Source organism: Chrysemys picta, chromosome 5, assembly GCF_011386835.1.
Source record: "Chrysemys picta bellii isolate R12L10 chromosome 5, ASM1138683v2, whole genome shotgun sequence".
Classification (NCBI taxonomy): domain Eukaryota; kingdom Metazoa; phylum Chordata; order Testudines; family Emydidae; genus Chrysemys; species Chrysemys picta.
This window is the reverse complement of record NC_088795.1, coordinates 52773731-52797180: the sequence shown is the minus strand read 5'-3', so window position 1 is coordinate 52797180 and position 23450 is coordinate 52773731. Positions and strand designations below refer to the sequence as shown.

At 39.5% G+C, this 23450-nt stretch overlaps 1 protein-coding gene across 3 annotated transcripts in view; it reads right to left on the bottom strand.

The window, feature by feature from the left end:
• The window catches only part of NAA15 (N-alpha-acetyltransferase 15, NatA auxiliary subunit), a 58550-nt gene that overhangs the window by 33293 nt on the left and 1807 nt on the right, over nucleotides 1-23450 (bottom strand). For all 3 annotated transcript variants that reach the window (XM_005284342.5, XM_042850331.2, XM_042850330.2), the window contains exons 2-6: nucleotides 5313-5397; nucleotides 3546-3650; nucleotides 2607-2764; nucleotides 596-730; nucleotides 255-408 (exon numbers count right to left, since the gene is read on the bottom strand). In XM_005284342.5, the coding sequence (XP_005284399.1) occupies nucleotides 255-408; nucleotides 596-730; nucleotides 2607-2764; nucleotides 3546-3650; nucleotides 5313-5397 (637 nt within the window). The remainder of the gene's footprint in view (nucleotides 1-254; nucleotides 409-595; nucleotides 731-2606; nucleotides 2765-3545; nucleotides 3651-5312; nucleotides 5398-23450) is intronic.

Here is a 23450-nt window from a genome sequence, read left to right as displayed (position 1 = left end):
AATACGTTTAAAATTGAGTTTTTTGTAAAAATGAAGTTTAACAAAATTAAAGAACATTAGAAAGTCCTGTGAAAACAGTTTTTGCCTAATTGTAGACCTAAGCTGGCCTGTCTGGTATATTTCATAATTCAGTCATATAAAAATAGCTCATTTATTTTATTTCTCAAACAATATATACAGGAACTACACACAAGATTCCATACTGCAGATATGTACAAGCACAAAGAGTGACAGCATCCTGAAGAGGCAAATACCTTTAGTTTCTTCAACAGCCAGTTTATCACAGATCTGCTTTTCATAGGTACCAAGATGTTCCAAGGCTTCTTTGTAGAGTCCTGCTTCTCGGAGAACTTGATTCTGATACAACAACAGCTCACTGTACTCATAGTCCACTTTATCAGGAGACGTCTGAATGTAAACAAGGCATATATGAGTGTTCACCCTTGTCGCATACACTTAAACTTAGGGTAAACTGAATTCATTTGGTTTTAAAAATCTACATTTTATTAAATTGTTTCTGTGTTTGAAAGAATTACTTTTTTTGGCTCACAGCTAATCAAAACATACGAAGAATTCCATGTTTTCTTTTTTATACCTGTTGAGTCTTCCTAAATTCCTCTAAAATCTTTGCTGCCATTTCATAATCTTCCAGCAGATGATAAGCAATAGCATAACCAATCCATGAGGCTCGCTGTGCAGGTCGGAGCTGAAGTAACTGGTACCTGGTTTCCTGCAAGACAGTTATAACTACTAATTTTCCTGTTCTCATGGACTCTGAAGTTCTCCATAAAATACTGTAGCTTTAACATTTCAATATATTTGAATAAGACTACTTAACACAGAACAAAGGAAAAACTAGCAATTGCGCCAAATTAAAAAGCTTGAACTTTGATAAAGTGAAAAAAGGTAACAGTCAACTAAAACAGTACTAAAGAGGTACTATTTCCAACTAAGCTGTCCTCATGAGCCAAACTAACATCAATGTTCGTATCAAGGCATATTCTTCTCTACTCTAAAAATACTAAATAAAGAGCATCATTCAGGATATTTCAGTTTGAGACCTAGGGAACAGTTCTTGTAGTAATGACACTTCAGATTTATCAAGGAGTCTGTATGTATTCAATCAGAGATTCTACCCAACTCAACCTAAGTGCTTGCATGAAGAATGGCTAGTGTAAGTGGCAGCCATCTTTATGGATATCTGCAAATGGCCTTTAATTAGTTTCAGAACCTAGCTGTATGACTCTCCAGGGAGTCGTGAATTTTTTTGACTGAGATTTCTGGGACAGCAAGTAATTTTAAAATATTTTTAAAAAGTCACTAAATACATAGAGGGTAACAAGCATGAGCAACAAACAGAAAAGGATCATGAAGAACAGCAAAGAGTAATAATAAACAATAATGCATAAAACTGGGGGAGCTGCATTATGTCCAATCTTAATTAACTTTTATATTAAATGAGATAAATATCTATCAGGGATGGTCTAGACAGTATTTGGTCCTGCCATGAGGGCAGGGGACTGGACTCTATGACCTCTCGAGGTCCCTTCCAGACCTAGAATCTATGAATCTATGAGCTAGCAGTAGAAAACTGCATGATGACATTCACAGATATAAAATTGGGATGAGTTTTGAGCTTCAGTCAAGACAGATTAAATACAAAGGGACTTGGAGAAATTAGAAACATGAACAGCATATGAGATTCAACTTGAAACATGCAAGCACATACGTTTGGGGGAAAATATCCCACCTTCAATACACATGGGGAGATAAAAAACTAATTCTTAATTTCAGCAAATCAGACATGAGTCTGCAATGCAACAGGACAGCAAAAAAGGGCAATTCAATTTGGGGATGCATTTGCAGAGATGTCAGAGCAGTGGTTGTAGTCTTTGTCCACAGAAACAAAACACCATAGTGCGACTGCATCTAGAACAGCGTCTTCAGTTCTAAGCAACATTTTACCAGAAAACTATTGACAAACTGACAGGAATTCAGAGAAGAGCAACACATATAGTCAGGAGCTGCAGAAACTGGCTTAAAAGGAAAATAGAAGGTTGAAAACTAAAATAAGTTCAGTTTGGCTACAAGATAATCAACAGAAGAAACATGGTAACAGTCTATGAATATTTGAAAATCTAAAACACAGGAATGAGAGGAACAGACAGAGGCTTATATGGGGAATAACAGGGATGAATATATGGGAGAAAGTTATGAAAGGAAAATATTTTGGTTGAATATTAGGACAGTCTTCCTGATAGTAAACTTTGTTAGGCAGCAGACAGTCTCCAAAAGAAAGTGGTAAAAGCCCTATCAACACCTGGGACACTTACAGACTAGACAAAACTCAAAGTGTTCACTAGTGAACAACTCTACTTTAATAGAAAGATAACCTAGCAAATTATATTCTTTATATGAAAGTCATTAAAAAGTAGTCTTCTGCATATCTGAGTCTGAATGTCAAAAGTGTTAAGCATATAAGGGTTTAATGTTTTGATTCCTATGGCCTTTAACCTGAGGAAACTGTATGCAAGTTTACTAATTATTGCACGAACCCTTTGCTCTGTTTTCCTGGAAGCCTATAATAATGTAAATACTCTACTTACCCTGTAACCCTCGAGATCCCTCATTTGAATCTGTAGCAGAGAGAGATCTCTCAAGATTTGAAGATTGTCTTTATCCCATTTCAGTGCATTTCTGTAACATTTGATAGCTTCATCGTACTTCTTGTCTGACCTCTGGAGAAGACCATACACATGCCAGCCTGGAAAACTTTGTTAAGGATGCTACTGCATTTGAGGGTGAAGAAAATCAATCCAGAATGACAGATAAAGAGTGCCTACTAGGTAAAATAAATAAAATAATAATAATAATAAATAAAAAATCCAGCTTTGTAACAGACAGTAACAGCACTAGAACATTCAAACTGAAGATATAAAGCTTTTCACCAATTGATATTACAGGAACATGGTGTGTGGGGGAAGGGGGCACAATATTGCAATTCATTTTCCTACTGTTTGAAAGGACTATCAACTTGTATTACCTGCATTTTTTAACTTACCTAATACAGGCCCCAATTCAGGCACACACTTAAGTATGTATTTAAACTTCAAGTATGTCACTAGTCCCACTGACATCAATAGGATAATCATGTGCTTAAAGTTAGGCACATGCTCAAGTATATGCTTAAATCAGGGCCATAGCAAGCAATTCTGAAGGAAAAAGGTTACACTTGCAAATACAATGGAAAAGAATAGCATGATTTTGATTCAACAACTATAATTCTTCCCACAAAAGCAAGAATGTGTATTTAATTGCTTGTGCTTCCTAGAACAGCTTTGTGACAAAATTTAGGTATGAAATTGTTCAGATAAGTTTAAACAAAATGTACTTGTATATGTATATGCATATTAAACTTACCAGTTGTACACTTTCAATTTGGAACAGCGATAGATGTTGGCTCTTGTTCACATTCTATAAAATAATCAGTTTCTCTAACAGCCTTCTCTGCATTCAGAAATGGAAGGCATATTCAAAAAGGATACAGACATGACTCTTTAAATCATTCCGTAAGCCTCTACGCACTAGTTCATATGCTTCCTCTTTCTTCCCTAGACAGTTCAGCGTTAGTCCTTTCATCGCCAGAGTTTCTAAAAAACATTAGGATTCAATTGATACCAATCTATTATTTTATTAAACATAAAAGACATTCTATAAACCAGGGACAGGGAATCTTTTTTCTATCAGGGGACACTGACCCACAGAAAAAAAATCAGTTGCAGGGCACACAGCTCCGCGAGGTGGTGCGAAGGCTCGGGGCTTCCTCTAGGCTCCGGAGTGGGGTCAGAAAAAGGGGTTCAGGGTGCGGGAGGGGACTCTGGGCTGGGGTGCGGGAGGGAGTGAGGGCTCTACCTGGGTGTGTGGGCTCTGGGGTGGGGTAGACTCTGGGCTGCAGGAGGGGACTCAGGGCTGGGGTGCGGGAGGAGGGTTGGTGTGTGGGCTCCAGGAGGGGCTCAGGCCTGGGGGTTTAATCTAGTAAATGCTCCCTGCCTGCCCTGGCTCCGTGCTGCTCCCCGCGCCCATAGCTCCATTGGCTGTGGTTCCTGGCCAATGAGAGCTGCGGAGCAGGTGCTGGGGGCAGCACACAGAGCTTCCCTGATCGCCCCTGCTTCTAAGGGCCACAGGGACATGTTGGTCGCTTCTGGGAGCTATGTGGAGCTGGCCGGACTTTTAACGGCCTGGGAACCCTAATTTCCCCCCCACTGTGGGGCGAGCCAGTGCACGCGGCTCCAGGCCCGCAGGGGGTGGAGGTGGTACTGAGGCTCAGGGCTTCCGGCCCACGATGCGGAGACTTGCCACAGGCCGGATGAAATGAAGCAGCGGGCCACATCTGGCCCGCAGGCCGTAGGTTCCTCACCCCTGATATAAACTAATAACTTAAACCATATAAATATTCATACATAAGACTTTAGACTCAGGAAAGTTAGTAGCACAAAAAGATTCCAATTATTCTATTTTCAGATACAAAAGATTACACTTGTAGCTTATTCAGTTAGCGTATGAGGCTCAAACAATAAGTTCTGTATCATATTTCCAGTTTAAAAAAACAGTATTCTGGTTAAAAAAAACCAGTATTATAGAATACTGAACCAGTATTCTACTTTAAAGCATGTCAGTTTTCCCTGTATACACTGGTAGGCAGACACTCTTCCTCTACTGGAAAGGAGTGCCATGTCTGTTTAAATAGTCCATTCTTTAACAGAAAAGGCAGTCATTTAAAGTGGATTTCAGAAAAGGACAGTCATGCCAGTCTAACAGGTAAAAAGGAAATTCCTTTGAGTACTTCAAAAGAGAGGGTCAACCGAAAGAGTGAAGACAGACCCTGCCCCCCCCCCCCCCCAAAAAAAAGTTGGGTGGGAAAAAAACCTTTTTTCTCTTCCAAACTGTTTCCCCCCTCACTGGAGGATCAAGATGATAATTCTAACCGCCATGTATGTGTGGTGTTCGACCCAACCCCTTCCCTAAATCATGTACTGCTTTTTCAGATATGAGAGAGAAAAAATAAAAATATTAAGGACAGCTATTAAAAATGTTATATCAGCAATAAAGTATCACATTATGGTACAGGGTTTCCAAAAGTTACACTTTGTACTTCATCAGTTTCCCCTTAAAATTACTTATCCAAAGGATGAACAAAAAGATGCTAAAAGACTTATGACATTTTACAGAAAATCTCTTAAAGTATGTATTACTTGTCTTAAAGCATATAATAAGCAGGCTATGGTAGTTTTATATGCCATCTGAAGCCTCACCTCCATGTTCTGCAAACTTTGGATTAGAAAGGATCTGTTTACAAAACTTCAGCCCATTCCTGTACTGTTTATGTTCGTAACACCTCTGTAGAAGAACAGCAAAGTCAGTAACTTAATTCACAAAAGTAACACAAATGTTTTGCAATGTTAAAACAAGAAGCTATAGCACTATAATTTCAGATATTGAAATGTCAGCTTGAACAGTTTGGGATTTCAAAACACAAATGGGAAATGTCCATTTACATACTATTGTAATGTTAAGAATATCAGTCATTTGTACCAACATACTGGATATTATTGCTTTAAGCAATATAGGTTTTACTGCTAGAAAAACTAATATTTCACGTCCTTGGCAATTTTATTAACCTTACAATAGAAATCTGTGGCACTTCATCAAAATTAAAAAAACATCTTCATACTGTACCCACACTCACGCTACGTAATTTATCTAAACGCTTATCACAATGTAAGTGATTCATATTTGAAGATAATGTTCCTGTACAACAACTCATATTCATTCAGACTCTACATTATGGAAGCCATATTAGATACTTTTATGGATAGCTCTAACTCCTTTAAAACTGATTGCCTTTTTTATTAAACACACATGCCTTACATGTTCAATCAACTTTGGCATAATGCCACTTCCCAGGAGGGATAAAGCATAACACAAATATTCTAGATGGACAAATGGGGAGAAGGGTGGTTGTGATGATTCTTGGGGTACCCAGAACTGAGAGTCAGTTATAGTGGGATGAGTCTTTCCTGTGGCAGCTCCAGGTTAGCTCCATATCTCCTCCAAGCTATGCGAGCTCTCACTTCACCTTGCAGGTTAGCAAGAGGTGCACCTCAGTTCCTGAGCCCCCTTAAAGCATTCCCCTCTGATATCCAGCCCCTGACACTGGCTTCTCATAGAAATCACAGATCCTCTGCTCCTACATGACTAATGTAGCCCAGTTTACCAATTTTACCTTAAATTACCACTCTATAAGACACAGCTCTTGTGAGCACTTAATATAAAGAAGATTTAAGTAAAAAAGAATAGAGGTTCCACTAAAAACAAGAAAGTGTGATGGAAACAGGTGGTTACAAAATAAACTAAATTCATACACCACAAACTAGGACCTACAATTAAGTTACCTTTCTTATTGAATAAAGTAGATTTCTTTCCCCACCCCCAAAGTTCATTCTCTTGCAGAGCTAAACTTTCATGGAATACACCCCCTTTCAACAAATTGTCTCCCCAGTGAATGGATACAGAGGGTCTTTTTCCACCCCGTCATATACTGAATCAAGTCTTTTGTCTTTATTCACAGACAGGGTGAGCTCTTGTCTGTTACAGTGTTCCTTTTTACCTCCAAGTGGTTTTGATTCTTTGCAGTTGTTTTTGGTGGTTTTCCAGTGACTGTTCTTGAATGGGGCAAGGGTGGGCAATCAAACACATTACATAATTGGCTAGCCAGGGCAGGGTGACAACTCCCTCTCACATGAATGGGTCATCACCAAGACACATGGTTACCTGTGGACTAACTTTTACTCCAAGACCATAAGGGGAATATTTTTCAATATAGTTACATTAATCCTTAAATATTATCCATACATAATGAGGAGGAGTACTGGTAAGTTACAAACTTACAGTACAGATCTCACCCTTCGTTGATAAATACCATAAAAGTGATGTATTAGGTACAGTGAGTTTGTCAGGTCAGAGATGAGTAGAGAAAAGTGAACCCTTCTGCCAGCTGTCACCAATGAGCCTCTGTCACAGAGGTTATTAATGTGAAATGTAATTTTTATTGGCCACATAGGCAGAAAAGATTGGGAAAAGTAGGAAAAGGTTCAGATCTCTATAATCTCTCATAGGTCAGCGTATGTGAAGCTGTGGTTTTCCTTGCTGTCCCTTGGCGAGGAATAGTAGGGGTAAGGAGATGGCCCATGAGGCCACATGGAATGTGGGGGAAGGTAGGTGAGCTGGTACCATGCAATTCTCAGACAACTGCAAAGGGTGGGGAGTCCGGGATTGCTGGACCTATATGTCAACCACCATCGGCTATGTGGCATTTAGGTTTGCTGCCTCAGAAGCCCCATTATATCCTGGTGCATTTCCCTCTCTTTTTCCTGCTGGGATTCCTGGGTCTGTCTCCTGTCCACTCTACCCTTTTCTTGCTGTCTGACATGTTGACCCTCCAGGGCCTTTGTTCATGGTTGGATGCAGCACCGGCTTGCAGGATCTTGCTGAATATGTCCTCCTTAGTCCTCTTCTGTCTCCTTCTCATCAAGTTAAGCTGTTCTGAATGTGTGGCAGTGGCACCCATTAAGGCCAAACTGGCAGCAGCAGCTGATTAAAACAGAGAAGCACATCACTTGATTTACAGTCAGAATGGAAAAGGAAAGATACATTTCAGAACTCCCTTCCCTTATTCCAGGTAAAAACAAAAAACTTAGTATGACATGCTTATTAACTTTAGCTTTGGAGCGCCTTTTCACAGCACTGTCCTCCAGCCTCAGCCATGGTGAGTATGAGCCACCACGAAAAGAGGGGGGCAGTAAAGATTTATGATTGTATGAATCAAAATGTTGGTCCTTATTCCATGCGTACAAATATAGGGGAAATAGCACTGAATATTGGCACTATTTACCACAGGCGATGGAGATTTTAGCTGATCTCTCACTCTTGAAGGTAACAAAGGCACAGAAAGCACAGCTGCTACTGGTGTCCCGACCTGTATGCCACTAGCCTGTTTAATGCACTGGTGCCAGCCAAACTCATTGCAGAATGGCACAGGAAAGTGTTCTAGTGTGGAGGGAGAGATAAGGCAGCCATCCATAGAAACCTTTGGGAGAGGATTGCAGAGTATCTCCGTGAAAGTTTAATTGAGATGCCATGGAAGGATACCCTAGGTACATAAACAAACTGCTCCACCAGGTTGTCTCCGCCTAAACCAATAAGGAAATGAAAAGCAGATACCAACTCTACTCTGTTGTACCACTATCTCTTCTCTTACGAGTAAAACAATGCAAAGTCAATACCTGTGTCTTGTTAAGTTGTTGGCAGGGCACCATCTTTAAATGTAAAACATTGCAAGGGAAAATGGATGCACACACTTACCCAAGGTTCTTTCCCCTTCACTGGGCTCATCTGTGTTTGGCTGGCAGGACTGGCTAGATGGTGGTGGAGAATACCAGGTTCTGGCTCGTAGCATGACTGGATCCCTCCACTGCATCTTCTCCGCTCCTTTACCTCACTGTTCATGGGCGGGGGTCTCAGACTCATCCAAAGTTCTCAGGGGGTGGTCTGCTTGGTGTTGGTGGGTTCTCTGCTAAATATGGCATGCAGTTTGGTGTAAAAGTGGCAGGTCAGCAGCTCAGCACAAGATCAATTGTTGTGATACGCCTGTTGCAGTTCCTTCACTTTCACATGGCACTTCATACTCCTTTCCCTGCATCCCCTGTGCAATCTTCTCGTAGATGTCCTCATTCTTACAGCTGGACCATAGCTATGTTTGCATAGCCTCTTCTCCCCACAGGCCCAGGAGATACAATACATCCTGTCTATTCCATGGAGGAGTCAGTCTAGAGTGTGGACCTGGCATGGTCAGTTGGGCAGTTGCACACTCAAAGGAGAGCTATTAGGTGTGCTCACCAAAAGGACAATCAGGAAAAGGCACGTCAAAGGGTGTTTTTAAACAGGGTGTGGGGATGGCTTCCAGTCTCTGTGACACTGGCAGTCAACTTCAGACTTGTGACTAAAGTGGTTACTGCAGAGGGAACGTAGCATTGTGGGACAGCCGCTGGAAGACTGTTAGGATCAACACAGGTCACACACTGTCTACACTCGCACTACATCAAACTCAGGAGGTCAACCGGGGATCAATGGCAAAGGGGGAGGTGGTTTTACTGTATTGCTGTAACAGGGCACTTATGTCGGCGGGAGACAACTTTGAATGTAGTCTGTAGACACATGCACAAATAGGGTTAATGTAAAGCGACTTACGTCGACCTAACTTTGTAGTTGTAGACCAGGTCACAGACATATGCCATGTGGTCATTAGATAAAGGTTTCTGGCAATATTTATCTAGCTTAATTTGAATTTGATCTTCAGTTTATCATGTGATCCTTTATTATTTATTCCTGGATATAACAGAAAACTGAGGGACTTGTCTACTTCTCAGAACCACACTAATCACAAAAAAATATCATACTGCAAAGAAATGGAAAGCAGAAAAACTGAAGTTTCCTATTAGCGTCTGGTACAAGTTCAGTGACCTAGTAAGTCTTGAGAGTTTTCCTCTTGGTAAGTCAGAGCTTGGCTTCCTTTGAAAAAATATGGTCTTCATTCCTGGAAGTGTATAGTAAAGACACTTTACAGCAATAAGGTATCAATCTATGTCATGAGGATTGCATATGGTATCCTTTCCTGTTCTCTCCACCTCCTTTTCCGCTTCACCCTTCTATTGTCTTGTTTTTGCTAATTAGATTCACTTGAATGTAGCCAATAAATGTTATTTGTATGGTATGTAATTTTCTAAAACTATTACTAAGATGTTTACAGTCAATTACATATTTGAAACAGATTTTTTCTCAGCAAACGGGAAACCACTAGCAAGACTCAAAGACTAAATTGTACACATTTTTTTCTCCTTTCTGGAATACTGGGATAACACCAGATCCATTTTGCTTTTTTTAATACTTTCATCACAGTAGCACTAAATCCACAAAGACTTAGGCACATGTACACGTGCAACCTGAAACACTTGGGTAGAGTTTCACTGATATAAACAGTGAGAACAGGCCCACTAATTTAAAAGCTGTGGAGTAGTCTGGGGCTGAGGACTCATGGGAATACTCATGTGCAAAGTTACACATATGCTTAAGTCTTCACACCTTTGGGGCTTATACTATATTTCCTCACGACTCCAACAAAAAACAGTAACCTGAATGCAATCCCTGAGGTTTTTATACCAGAAGCAGGAAACTCTCCAAAATAAAAATTATTTAAATAAGCTAAGTGAAACTACTCCACTTTGAGCTGTGGAACTGTTTTTTTAAAAAACTAGTTAACTGAGCAAGGTAGTTTTCCTGCTTAGTATAATAGCCTCCCACAGAGATGAACCTGTGACCTTTTCAGATATATTTCAGAATGCCATATTCAGTAGGACAGGATCCAAGATGTTTTTAAGGCTATGTCTACACTACAATCGATGTTGGCAGAACTTATGTCACTCAGGGGTATGAACATTCCACCTCCTGAGTGACAGAAGTTACACTGACATAAGCATTCATGTGCACAGTGTTATGTTGCAGAGGTGGTTTTTTTATGCCGACGGGAGAACTCTCTCCCATTAACATAGAGCAGTGGTTCCCAAACTTGTTCCGCCGCTTGTGCAGGGAAAGCCCCTGGCGGGCCGGGCTGGTTTGTTTACCTGCCGCATCCACGGGTTTGGCCGATCGCGGCTCCCAGTGGCCGCGGTTCGCTGCTCCAGGCCAATGGGAGCTGCTGGAAGCGGTGGCCAATATGTCCCTTGGTCCGCGCTGCTTCCAGCAGCTCCCATTGGCCTGGAGCAGCAAATGGCGGCCACTGGGAGTCGCGATCGGCCGAACCTGCGGACGCGGCAGGCAAACAAACCGGCCCGACCCGCCAGGGGCTTTCCCTGCACAAGCAGCAGAACAAGTTTGGGAACCACTGGCATAGAGCGTCTTCACTATATGTGCTGCTGCAGCGCTGTATGTATACACATGGCCTAAATGTCTAACTAGGATAACAAATGGGATTTCCAGAATTTGCTATTTAAATAGATAGTAAGAGATCATTGTATAAGATGCACTGTGAAATAAGACAGTGTGAAGGAAAAGACCAATGATTTGTAATATTTTGGATAGCAGTTAATTAAATAAGATAATACTTTAACAGCAAAAGCTGATCATTACACGGAGGGTGTTTTTGTGTGTGTATGTTTTATTTTTTTATATACAAGACACTTGATTTCTTCTTTGTAATTACATGAAGCAATTGCTCTTATTACACTGGAGTTTTCCTTTAACAGTACCATGATGGAAATGCTACTGAAAGCTACTAAAGCTGCAGATGTTCTCCAGTCTCTCCCTTTTTTTAATTTTAAAGTGGTCATCTTGATGAGAACATAGCTTTCAGTAGCACGTTTTTTTTAAAAAAAAGTCAGGATTAATATATGTTCCACTTTCGTACCTAAAAGTTTGAAGGGTTTTGTTATTTAGTTTACATTTGAAATCTAGGATTTGTTTAGAACAAAGATTATGATAAGAATTTTAAATGCATGAACAGATTTTTATTTTGAAATATTTAAACACTCTTCAGTTTTGTAAAATCCAAACCAAATAGTCTGCTTATGTATGACACAAAGCAGATGAAACTGACCATTCTAGTTCTGTCATCGAAGGAACTAAAGGGGGGGGGGGGGGCCTAAAATGCAGCTTGCAATAGTAACATGGATAGCACCATAAAAAGAAGGGGACAAATTTTTGGCTTTGCATTTCAGCTTTAAGTACAACTGCTACACCAATTTGCCTGCTAGAAACACTGGATCTTACCTCTTGGCAATTTAGTTGTATGTGCTTTAACAGAAGTCTTATCTTGACCTTTAAGGCAAGTCAACAAAGATGCATATTATACACTAATGAGAAGTAAAAAAATATCTACACAAATTTTAGATGTCCAGATAATTTTAGAAGATGCTGAAAAATTTGTATGACAACTGCCAGCATAACACAAGGTAAGAATGACAGCAAATTTTCTCTTTTAGACAACTAAGGACCTGATCCTATGAGCACTGAAATCAAGGGAAAGACACCCATTTACTTCAATGAGCTTTGGTAAGACCTGAAGAGCTTGTTACAAATTGACTCAAACACTGATGCCTGAGGCACTGAAACTGAGGACCCAGCAGTAATAGTTGCATGCTTTCTTGGGAAATGAACAAACTGATTATAGATAGGGGCCTAGAATTCTTAACTACCCTGTTTTTGTTTTCAGATGTTGGTAGGACAAAGGAAAATAAATTGTTCTGACACTGATTTCCTGCATGTAACATCTCCAAACTTCCTGGTTCACACTCTCCAATCTATTTCACTCTGTAAAAGGAAAACTTCAGTGATTGTGTAATTCTGAAACTTGACAAGCGTGTGTAAAATAATTTTTTAAAAATCTGTTTTAATAAAAATGGTAAGATACATTGACTTCATGAAGACTGCCATCTTCCCCATGAACCAGTTAAATAAAAATAGCAAAGTACACTTGAAAAGGAAAAATATTTATAAATAAGTTTATCTGCATATTTTTAAATGCATGCTGAAATGATTTTATTTAAAACTGTTTATTTCACAGGCAGATGGTGTTCAGGAATTTTAGAGACAAACAAGTATCATCCATCCTAAAAACATGTCTTTATGAAGAGCTTCCTCAATCCCTGTGTCTGTCTATACACACTCCATTTGGAATGGGGGCGGGGGGGGAGAAGAGAGAGAGAATTAAGGGAGATGTATTTCCCCCCATTTAAATAAATGGGAAAATGTCCTTTCATTGAAGTTTGCCTGTTATTATGGTAATACCAACCGGCCCCAAACCACTGTTCTGGGCACTCTAGTTCGCAGACTCCAAGCCACAGTTTGCAGGCAGCTTCTACAAAATAAATACAAAAACTATCAGCTCCCACAGAAATGTTGAAACTTCCCCAGGTAGCTGTTAAATTATTTGCACTTATACAGGGCTTTTCAAAGATATCCCTTTCTATACGCGCTATGGACATAAAATTTAACTTTTAAGTTGCCTATCATTATATGGTGATATCTGATACATCTCAGTTAAATCTCTATATTTATAACATGGAAATAACTGAGGTATCTGCTCATGGGACTGTAAGGGACACCACTGTATATAACAGGGGTTGGCAACCTTTCAGAAGTGGTGTGCTGAGTCTTCATTTATTCACTCTAATTTAAGGTTTCGCAGGCCAGTAATACATTTTAATGTTTTTAGAAGGTCTCTTTCTATAAGTCTATACTATATAACTAAACTATTGTTGTATGTAAAGTAAATAAGGTTTTTAAAATGTTTAAGAAGCTTCATTTAAAATTAAATTAAAATGCAGAGCCCCCCAGACCGGTGGCCAGGATCCGGGTGAGTGCCACTGAAAATCAGCTTGCGTGCCAGTGCCGCCTTTGGCACGCATGCCATAGGTTGCCTACCCCTGGTATATAAGATGAGGCAGACTTGTCCAAAGACACACTGAGTCAGTGGCAAAAATGGGAACAAAACTCACATTGCCTACTGTTCTCTGCTCTAATCACTAGATTATTCAGCCTGATTTTTATTGATTTATTTTTTCATTAAATATTTATTCTAGGGCTTTGGAAGCATGATGTGTACTAGCTAGACTGAGCCATATAATACAGATGGAGTGAGCTCTATAATCTATACTACCTTAGTAAGAAGTCCAACCCCCCACCCCCCAATGTTGAGAACGGGCAAAGGCTCACATTCCAGTATGTGTAGGGACACCCCTCTTGAATTACCTTTTGTCTAACAGATGGCCAATAAATAAATCCTTACTACCACCACACACAATCAACCCTTCAGACATTAAAAGGTTGAAGGAGCTTTCTCTCGGTTTCTCCCCAACCTCTTCCCATCCAGAGCCTCCTGGTTGCCAGCAGGATAAGGTGGAGGGACTCTGCTTCTTTACACCTCACCTCACTCAGACTCCTGGTTGCTGCCACAAGGAGCTGGAGGAAGGTGTGCCCTTCCTTCAACTTTCTGGATTAGGCTTGACAAACTGGTCAATTGACTTATTATTATTTGAACATGGTCAAATAGTTAAATATTCCAGCAAGAATGCCCTCATGTAAGTGGTGACCTACATTTTTCACTGCATGATGGTGCCATCTGTTAAGAAGCCCTACTTAAATGTTTGGATCACTTACTGTACTACATACTAATGCCACCTGTTGGGCAAAAAGGGGAACTAATTGAAAGTTGAGCATCTTTATTGGCCGGAATATTCTAGAACAAACATTGTATGTATGTGTAGCTTTATTTGTATACCATGCCATCAACACACACAGAAATTTACAAAAAGCACATTAAACAAGGTAAGACACAGCCCGTGCCCTGAAGAGCTTCTTCCTCTACACAAAGAGAAATGTGCAGCCATTAAGCCTCTCCCTTAAACAAAAGTAACACAGCTATTAAACCCCTCTAATAGTTCCCCACCAACCCTCAATAACCTACATTAAAACACTCATGTAACTAAACCCTCACTCCTCCCCCTCAACAAGAATCCCCTTCATACCGCACATTTCCCCAGCAATACTTTGTTGATAATATGCAAAGTTCTAGGCTAATGAAGGAGGTGTAACATCACATCTCTGTAAAGACCCTCTCTTCCTGCAGCTGCTTATTAGTCCATTGTGTTAGTCCAAGAAGATGGACTGCCTGCCACCCTTCCCCTCCATGTAATCTGTAAGGCTCCTGGGAGGGAGGGAGGGGGCAACATGCCGGAAAACACTGAGTGGCTGGAATCTTCTGGTACAGCAGCCATTAGAAAACAGAACTGCATGATTACTGGTTGATTGAAATCCATGAGATACTTCATAAATCTAGATATTAATGTCTCACTACTTCTGGAATGCTAACAGTGACATCATAATATATGTAGAGTCAGGAAAAACTAAAAATAATTTGTATGGACATTTTTTACTACACAAACTTTGAAAAAATTAAAGCTAAACGTAAGTACTGTGCTTCTGACTATGTGAAACATATAGATAGATGGAGAAATGCTTGTTAAATTCTTGTGATATGTGTTCAGCTTCTGTCAAAGATGGATTATTGCAGTTAAACAGCAAGAAACATAAAACTGGTCTACATCACAATTTTCCTTCTGTGCATTCTTCTACTTTGTCCTGAGCAGCTGCATCACAAGCATGGCAGCTTTTGATGAAGATAGTGATATGAGTAACAATGAAAGTGAAGCTAATTCCATTTTTTCACATTAAGAATTTTGCTACTACATCTTTTTTAGCATCAAAAATTCCTTACTCCTCGAAAAAGCAACAGAGGGTCCTGTGGCACCTTTGAGACTAACAGAAGTACTGGGAGCATAAGCTTTCGTGGGTAAGAACCTCACTTCTTCAGATGCAAGACTTGCATCTGAAGAAGTGAGGTTCTTACCCACGAAAGCTTATGCTCCCAGTACTTCTGTTAGTCTCAAAGGTGCCACAGGACCCTCTGTTGCTTTTTACAGATTCAGACTAACACGGCTACCCCTCTGATACCTTACTCCTCGAAAGTCTTCAGATGTTCATCAAAGTGGTATTAAAAGGTTTTTTGATACAGTGTCCTCTGAACAGAAAAACAAACCTGACCATATGTTTACTAGAGGTATAAATGCCAGCAATAAACCATTTAATATAGAAAAAAATCCTTATATACTAGATTTTTTTCAGAAGTTGTGTCCAATTTACAAAGTAGGAAACAGCTTGCAGGAAAGTCTTCTGAATGCCAAAAGTGGACATGAAAAAGAATTGGTGTTCTTATTCCTCAAGTTCCTCATGTGTCTCTAGTATCTGATAGATGAAGCAATATTCACAGTGAGAATGTCATCAACTTCATGGTAACAACTCCACAACTAGTGGTTTACTCATTCCAATGCACAACTGAGCATTATCATGCAGCCTAATATTGCTGACAATACAATAAATGAATTGGGTCCACACAGAAGGGTATTTCAGTTGTGACTGAGAATGTGACTAATGTGAACGCAGCTTAGTCTTTGCTGATAAATGAGTATCCACATCTTCTGTGTTATGAGCATGCTGCTCTGAGGAGGCAGCATTTCATTGGTGATGTTGAAGATTTGACAAACTTTCTCATCACATATGAGAAAAGTGAAAAAACACTGTCAAATTTTTCAAAAATAAAGTACCAGCTGCCATTTTCAACATCATTTAGTAAAGCACTCAATTTCATCCATGCTGAGTAAGTCTTGCATACTCAATGGGGCTCTTCTATTAAATGCCTCAAAGATCTTCCAATGTACAAGCAGACTCTTCAATCAGCTGCTGCTTAAGAAAGGGTGGCTGGGCGCTGCCCCCAAATAATCCTCACTCATGTTCTTGATGATGCAGTCTTTTGCAAATGTTAAAGAACATACAAACAAACAATTCTGATGGAAGTAGCAAAGTATAAAGCAAGAAGCAACCCATTCAGTTGTAAAACAACCAGAGAGCAAACCCAGCCATTGAATCAAAACACCTCTCTCTATCATGGTGGAAAGGGTCATGCCCAACTTGCAGTTTAGCTACAGCAGCAGAAATTATTTTCATACTTCTGTATACTACTACCGTATGCACAAAACGTTTAAAAAATTACTTCCTTTATAGTTGCTATATTTGTTTTATTTCCGTTACAAAAGAAAAACGATAATGAAAATGTGACAATTATTCAAGACTGAACAGTTTCATTTTTTAGAACTTCGTTTAATTATGTTTTGCATTTTTCTGAGTTAAAATAACGCAGTTAAAAACTTGTTTTTTGTAATTAGGCATAAGAATCTAAGGCTAAGCCTATTGGAGACCATAAAGTCTTACTCCTTTTGTTATAGTTATTGTTCTAACAAATTAGTGCTTTAAAATAGTTGGCCATTTTTCACATTTGACAATATTTGACCAATGTTTGCAATTGACCGATTATTTTGGACTGGTCAAATGCCCAACTCTATTCTGACTGCTACAACGGGATCATTTCTATTACTCTATCCTTCTCGCAGACACCAATTTAAGTTCCGCTTCTCTATTTAATATCTCTAGTGCCTGCATCTGCTGCTCAGAGCTTCCCAAACAAACCGCTACAGAATAAAACTTGACTTGATTCTCATCAGTTTCACTATGTACCCACAAGGTTATAAACAACCACAATGAAAACTGACAGGTTCTTGTCAGTGATCACTCTGGAAAGCTCTGAGCAGCAGCATTAGCACTGAAGTCACGTATGTGTTGTCTTATGTCTGCAATGTATTGGTTTACACTTGGTATTAATATGGAAAGTTTATCTTCACACCCGTAAAGACTAGAAACTTTTTTTTTTTTTTTTTTTTAAGAATCTGCAAAAGCTACTTCCACTAATTCTTCCTCTTCCCCCACACCAGAGGCAAGTAGGCAAATGGACTTTTCCAGCCCTAATTTATCCATCCAACATATGTTTATTTTCTCTCAAAACTGAGTTTTAATTTAAATGGCCATGTATGTATGTTCTCTACTAAAACATAAGAATACAAATCAAGTAAAGAACTAATATCTGAGTGTGAATCATAGTGTCAAATATATGGCATGAGCTGCTAAGACAATGATGCATATCATATATCTTTACTTCAAAGAAAAAAAATATACAGCTGCAGGTCATTTTCTGCCACAAAGTACCAGCAATCTTCCTATTGTGCATGCATTCAATCCCTTGGACAGGACATTTAATAGCTGTCCCCACTTAAACTCAATTTATTGCCTAGAAATTTCAATCACTGAACAAGCTCTTCCATGTTCACTAACGATCACGCTAACAGTAGCTGTAACTCTATGCCCCCATTGCAGGGTCTCAGAGCCTGAGTATTTACACCACAATTAAACAGCCCCATAGACTGAACCCAAGTCAGCTAACACGTGCCAGCCCCAGCTGTTTAACTGCAGTGTAGACATACCCTGACTCCCTCTGGCTGCTTGAACCAAGTAGTAACAGTTTCAATACTCACACCATTTTCACTGTGATACTTGTGGTTTGTTGGCTACTATGAGGAGGATAGTGGGAGGATCTCTACTAATGTATGTCTACTGAACTTGAGCTGCTATTCCATGTTAGAAGCAGAGCTGCCCTATCTTAACTTCTATTTTAACCTGAGTTAGTTGACATGCGTTAGCTAACCAGAGTTAAGAACACACACTTTTTTGCCGTGATGACGTATCATAGGAAGAGAATAATTAAACAGTTTACATTTGGGTCACGTTGGGAACAATCTCTTTGCAACCATAAAGACTAGGTTTTCTTTAAATGAAAGTGTAAACTTTTCTTCCCTGCATCATTAACTCAAGCTATAACTTGAATTTTGCCCCAGCCCAACTTCCAGCCACATACAAGAATCTCTAGTTAGTAATGCAGTGGAGATGCTGCAGCTCAAGTTGCAACAAATCATCTGCTGCTAATCCACTCACTCATTTAATATCACTGTGTATCTTGATTGTTTTGCAATGTGGTCACTCTCACTCTAGCTCAGTGGTTCTCAACCTGCGGCCCACGGCCCGCTTGTGGCCCTATCAGCATACAGCTGCTGCCTATGTGACATCCTCAGGGCAATACAGGTAGTATTGGATGCAGCCCACATAACACAGTGTGGACCACATATATAGCCCACAATGGTCAATAAGTTGAGATCCACTGCTCTAGCTGCTCAAATGTAGTAACTCCAGTGTACCAACTTGAGCTCTCTGGGGCAGTGAAGACAAGCCCAAAATTCAGAAAAAGTTGGTGACACTGACATGAAAACCACTACACATGAGCAAGTGGATTTTTTTGAGCCCTGATCCTACCGAACAACACAGTAGTCCCTAGGCATCTGATACCCCCACACTATCCTGACAGGGGATCCTGGTTCAATGACTAAAAACATACATAAAATGGAGGATTGAAGATTAGAGCACCTCAGCAGAAAGATGTGTATTTAATCTGAACCAGCTGTGCAAACCACCTGATTAATCCTATGCTAGAGAGCTAAAAAACTAAGAAATAGCCTTCTGCCACGGATGTAAAATCCTGGCAGACAGAATTGTTCTGGAACGCAAGTCTCAGCAATCTACACTAGTCCCAGGGCCTAAAGAATCCTCCAGCTGCAAAGAACCTGGTCTTACTTCCCAGAAGAGATTGACTGAAAGTATCACAGGTCCATTGGAATCACTGGGGGGGGGGGGGGGGAGGAGGAGGGGATCTCTCCCCCAACTAGCTTCAGGCAAGTCTAAGAAATGAAGTGGATGTTTCTTTTGTGGTGGTGTAGAAAGAATCTGTACAAACATCTGAACTGTTCTTCCATTCATTGGTGGTGAAATCTAGTGAGGAACAGAATCTGACAAAGACAAACTCCTCTTAATCCTTAATCATGTAAGTGTGACACTTGCTCAAAAAGCCATCTTTCAGCATCAACTATCTTAGCAACTATTCCCTTATTTTTAGTGTCTCCTTCTTGGAAAAAAGTTATTCAAAAAGTGGCAGTGGGCCAAACAACAGCTGACTTCCATCCAATACTCTAGATCTTTTTCAATCAGGCTTCATGACTGAATATGGCACAAAGATCATACTGGTAGCACTGATGGATGATCTCTCTCAGAATGGAGGTTGAAGATCCATACTACTAGATCTGCTGGCATTCTTCAACATCATGGATCACAAGGTTATGCTAGCTCAAATGCAGACTCTCACAGAAGTAGATGGAAACATGTTAGGTCTGAGAACAGAATCAGCATAAGAGTAGCAATGCACAATTGGTCTTCTTCTCCAAAGACCTGAATCTGCCAAGTCCAGAAAAGTTCAGTCTTGTCACTGCTCTTATTCAATGTCTGTGATACATTTAAAAGTGATAACACACAATAAATCAATAGTGTTATCTAAACTGACTATGTCTAGCAAGCAAAACCAGCAGATCTTCCTGACACCAAAGTATATGGAAGAAACTGAAACATAAATTGCTAGGTTAGATTCAATTAGAGCAAGACAGAAGGTAGTATTTGTTGACAGAAGATAATGTACAAAACTGGTTGAGTTTGGATCCACCTCCTTCACTGAGACTATTCCCCCTTCCAGACTGTCATGCAATGCACAACCTCTGGGTTCTGCTAATTTCATATCTGCTCCTAGATTCCTGTATTTACAGCTATGGCTGATTAGGAGATGTTTCCTATTCTTTCAGTTAAGAGCCTTAGGTAGAAGCTTCTTCGATCACAAGCAAGGGTCTTTTTCTTCACACTTAAGAAAACAGAGAATCAAATGATAAATACTATGAACTTTTGAGCAGGGAATTTTGTGTGTAAAATCCATGACACAGTTGATGCTAGACAGCAATTTCAGTTGGTAAACAAGCTTATTAAATTACTTAATTACTTACATGGCCTATAGTCCCCAAGAGCTTTAAACACTAAAATTGATCTTCAACATTCCTATAAGGTAGGGAAATAATATTCTCATTTTCACAGAAGCAGTAAGGTCACAAAGGTGGCTGTGTAAGAGACAGGAACTGAACCTAGGTCTGAGTTCCTGCCCACAAGACCATCCTTCCACCTAATTACTGGAAAGATTAATTAGTAAAATATCCTTCCTAGCAAGGAAAATCAGAAACCAATACAATATCATCTTGTTATCCCTACCCATTTGAGAACATGGTGATATATATATTTAAACTACAGAATTCAGCATACTCAAGTAACCAGTAACATTATGGTGCAGCAATGATCATCGTTGGTGTATAGTCTATTAACTCTGTGGGTTATCGCTATAAATTGGAATTATCACAATCTTTAATCTTGGACCGGGTTGCTGCTGCATGGCATAAAAGAATACATCTTGAACACCACAGAGTATGTACTTAATACTAGATCTAAAACACATACTTGAATATTGTTAATTTTAGCACATCTAGTACAAAGCTTTGAAGCAGTGGAGAAACATAATCCCTATAGCAGACATGGTCTAGGTGTAATTTCCTCATTTGAAAATGTTTTCTTTACAAAATTGAAATTAAATATTGTTATATCTGAGGTTCAAAAAAGTTACCTGTCACCTATTAAGCCAATACTAGCCAGGGTGAAAAGTACATATAACACCATGCTTTCCCAAAAGGATACTGTTCTCCAAAGTTATTTCCTCTGCAATTTGAAAGAATAAAAAAGTTTTGTAATATCATGTACCATATTTAACTATCATTGCAAATCAGCTTTCTGATTATTCCCGCTCCCGTCCCCCATGCATGTAACTACTAGGTCTGGTCAAACAAAAGCATTCATTTAATATTTGACATATCCAATTGGTACTAATCTAAATACATTTGCTGAGTTGTATTTGACCAGCTAGTCAGACCATGAAAGCTGGTTAAACAACGTAAGTATTAACTGAATATTTGCCAAAAACCTGTAAAATTCACCAGTCATTTGTAAACTACAACTCAAACAGTCCTACCTCCTGCATGCCTTGATTTTGTTTTACCTTCTTTGCCTTTTTCTTCACTCCACTTTCTCCTTTCCTTCCCAGGAAAGTGCATTTCTCCATTACATTACAACTCACCAGCCACTGCAAAGGGGGTGCATGTTGTTTTAACCCTCCCGCAACTTTCTGGCTGGTGAAAGGGGTGTTTCTTACTCTTCCCTCTTCTCAACCCCATTTTGAGTCCTCCTTCCAGTGTTAGCCTCTGCTGTTGCTCATCGCTTGTACAAGTACAGCTGAATGAAATAGACCCAATTAATGTCAGTTTCACTGATGCCCACAAGGATCAAAAAGAAACAGTGAAAAGTGACAACTTAGGACAGCCACTTTCCCTCTTCTGCACCCTGTGGAAGCCCTGAACAATAGCAGAGGTACTGGAGCGCTCAGTCTGCAGATTTAACACAACAGTGAATTAGTTTAACCTTGGTTTGCACTTGCATACCTTCATATCTCTAAGAGCTAGAGAAACATATTCAAAAATGAACTTAAGTTCAGCAGAAAGTGGTAACTTCCTGGGAGAGTTTCTTACTCATACTGGGTGAATGGATTTTTTGAGCCTTGATTGTCTGTATTACAGTAGTGTCGAAATGTTAAATATGGTACACACAGAGAGCACATTCCCAATAAAACTGCCATACATCTATGAGCAATTTAGGAAAATCTTACTCTATTTAGTGCTTTTAGCAAACAGTGATAGGACACACACAGATAAGTGGAAGAACAGGTTTGCAAGCAGATTTCTACATAAACATTTCTGTTACAGATTTTTGATCTTGATAGCTTTAAAAAACTGACAACTGCTCCAAACCTCCAAAGATTAAAAGGTAAATTATTTCCCCAACAGACTGATCAGATCCTGTCCTGTTTCTGTAAGGCATAACATTCAAGTTTTGAGTAAATTTTCTCAACACTATGAATAAATGAGACCCCTCTCCAAAGTATACAGAATTGGTTTAGTGTCCAAAATATCTATGTTTGTTTTAATCTTTGCTTACAAAAATAAAATGGCAGTTTATCTGCTTGAACTATTGAGTTTACAACAGCTGAGAGAACTGCAGTTTCGATGGTTCTGTATTCTGGTAAAACTTCTGTGTAACAATATTATCTATTGAAGGGCAATACGCCTCTTTTGGGTACTCTGTAGGCTAGATCACATCAGTGTCTGCTGAAAAAATCTTGACGCTATAAGTCACCTCTTGATATATACAAATAAATGACATATCTGAAACGTGGCATGTTCACTGGTCAAGCTTTCAATAAGAATACTGAAACTTATTTTTCAATCTACCTATTTTATTTTGCAACAAATTAGAAAACCACAGAACGGTCTACACATGTGAACCGTAGTCGTGGGCTCAAATACCATGAAAGGGAAAGGGGCAGCAAGAGTGAGGAGCATTAAGTGTTAAATTGTACATCACACAGGAACTGAAGTTATTTAGGTTACAAAGATTCCCCCCCAACTTGATGACAACAGACCGCCCAGTTAAAACAAACAAACAAACAACAGAATGAAAACAAACAGGCTAAACAAAATCTGCTTGGTCTGGAACAGATCTCAGCCTAAAACCAAGTTTCCTGAGCTGGACCAAGCTTTATTGCTACTTAACGTCATCTTCACTGAACTCCAGCTATGACAGAACACTCCAAACCAAACCTTTCAAAGTGGAATGCCAAGACAACTTTGATATTTGAGGAACTTTTCAAAGGAAGTTTGAAGAGACTGCATGGCAAGGATTTAGAATGTACTTGTGTCCACATTTGGGTGGTGACTTCTGTTCTTCAGTACTAACTGAAGTTGTATGTTTCGTGATAATACATACCTTTGCACTCTTAACTATTGTGCAGTTATTTACAGTTCTGTACATTTCTA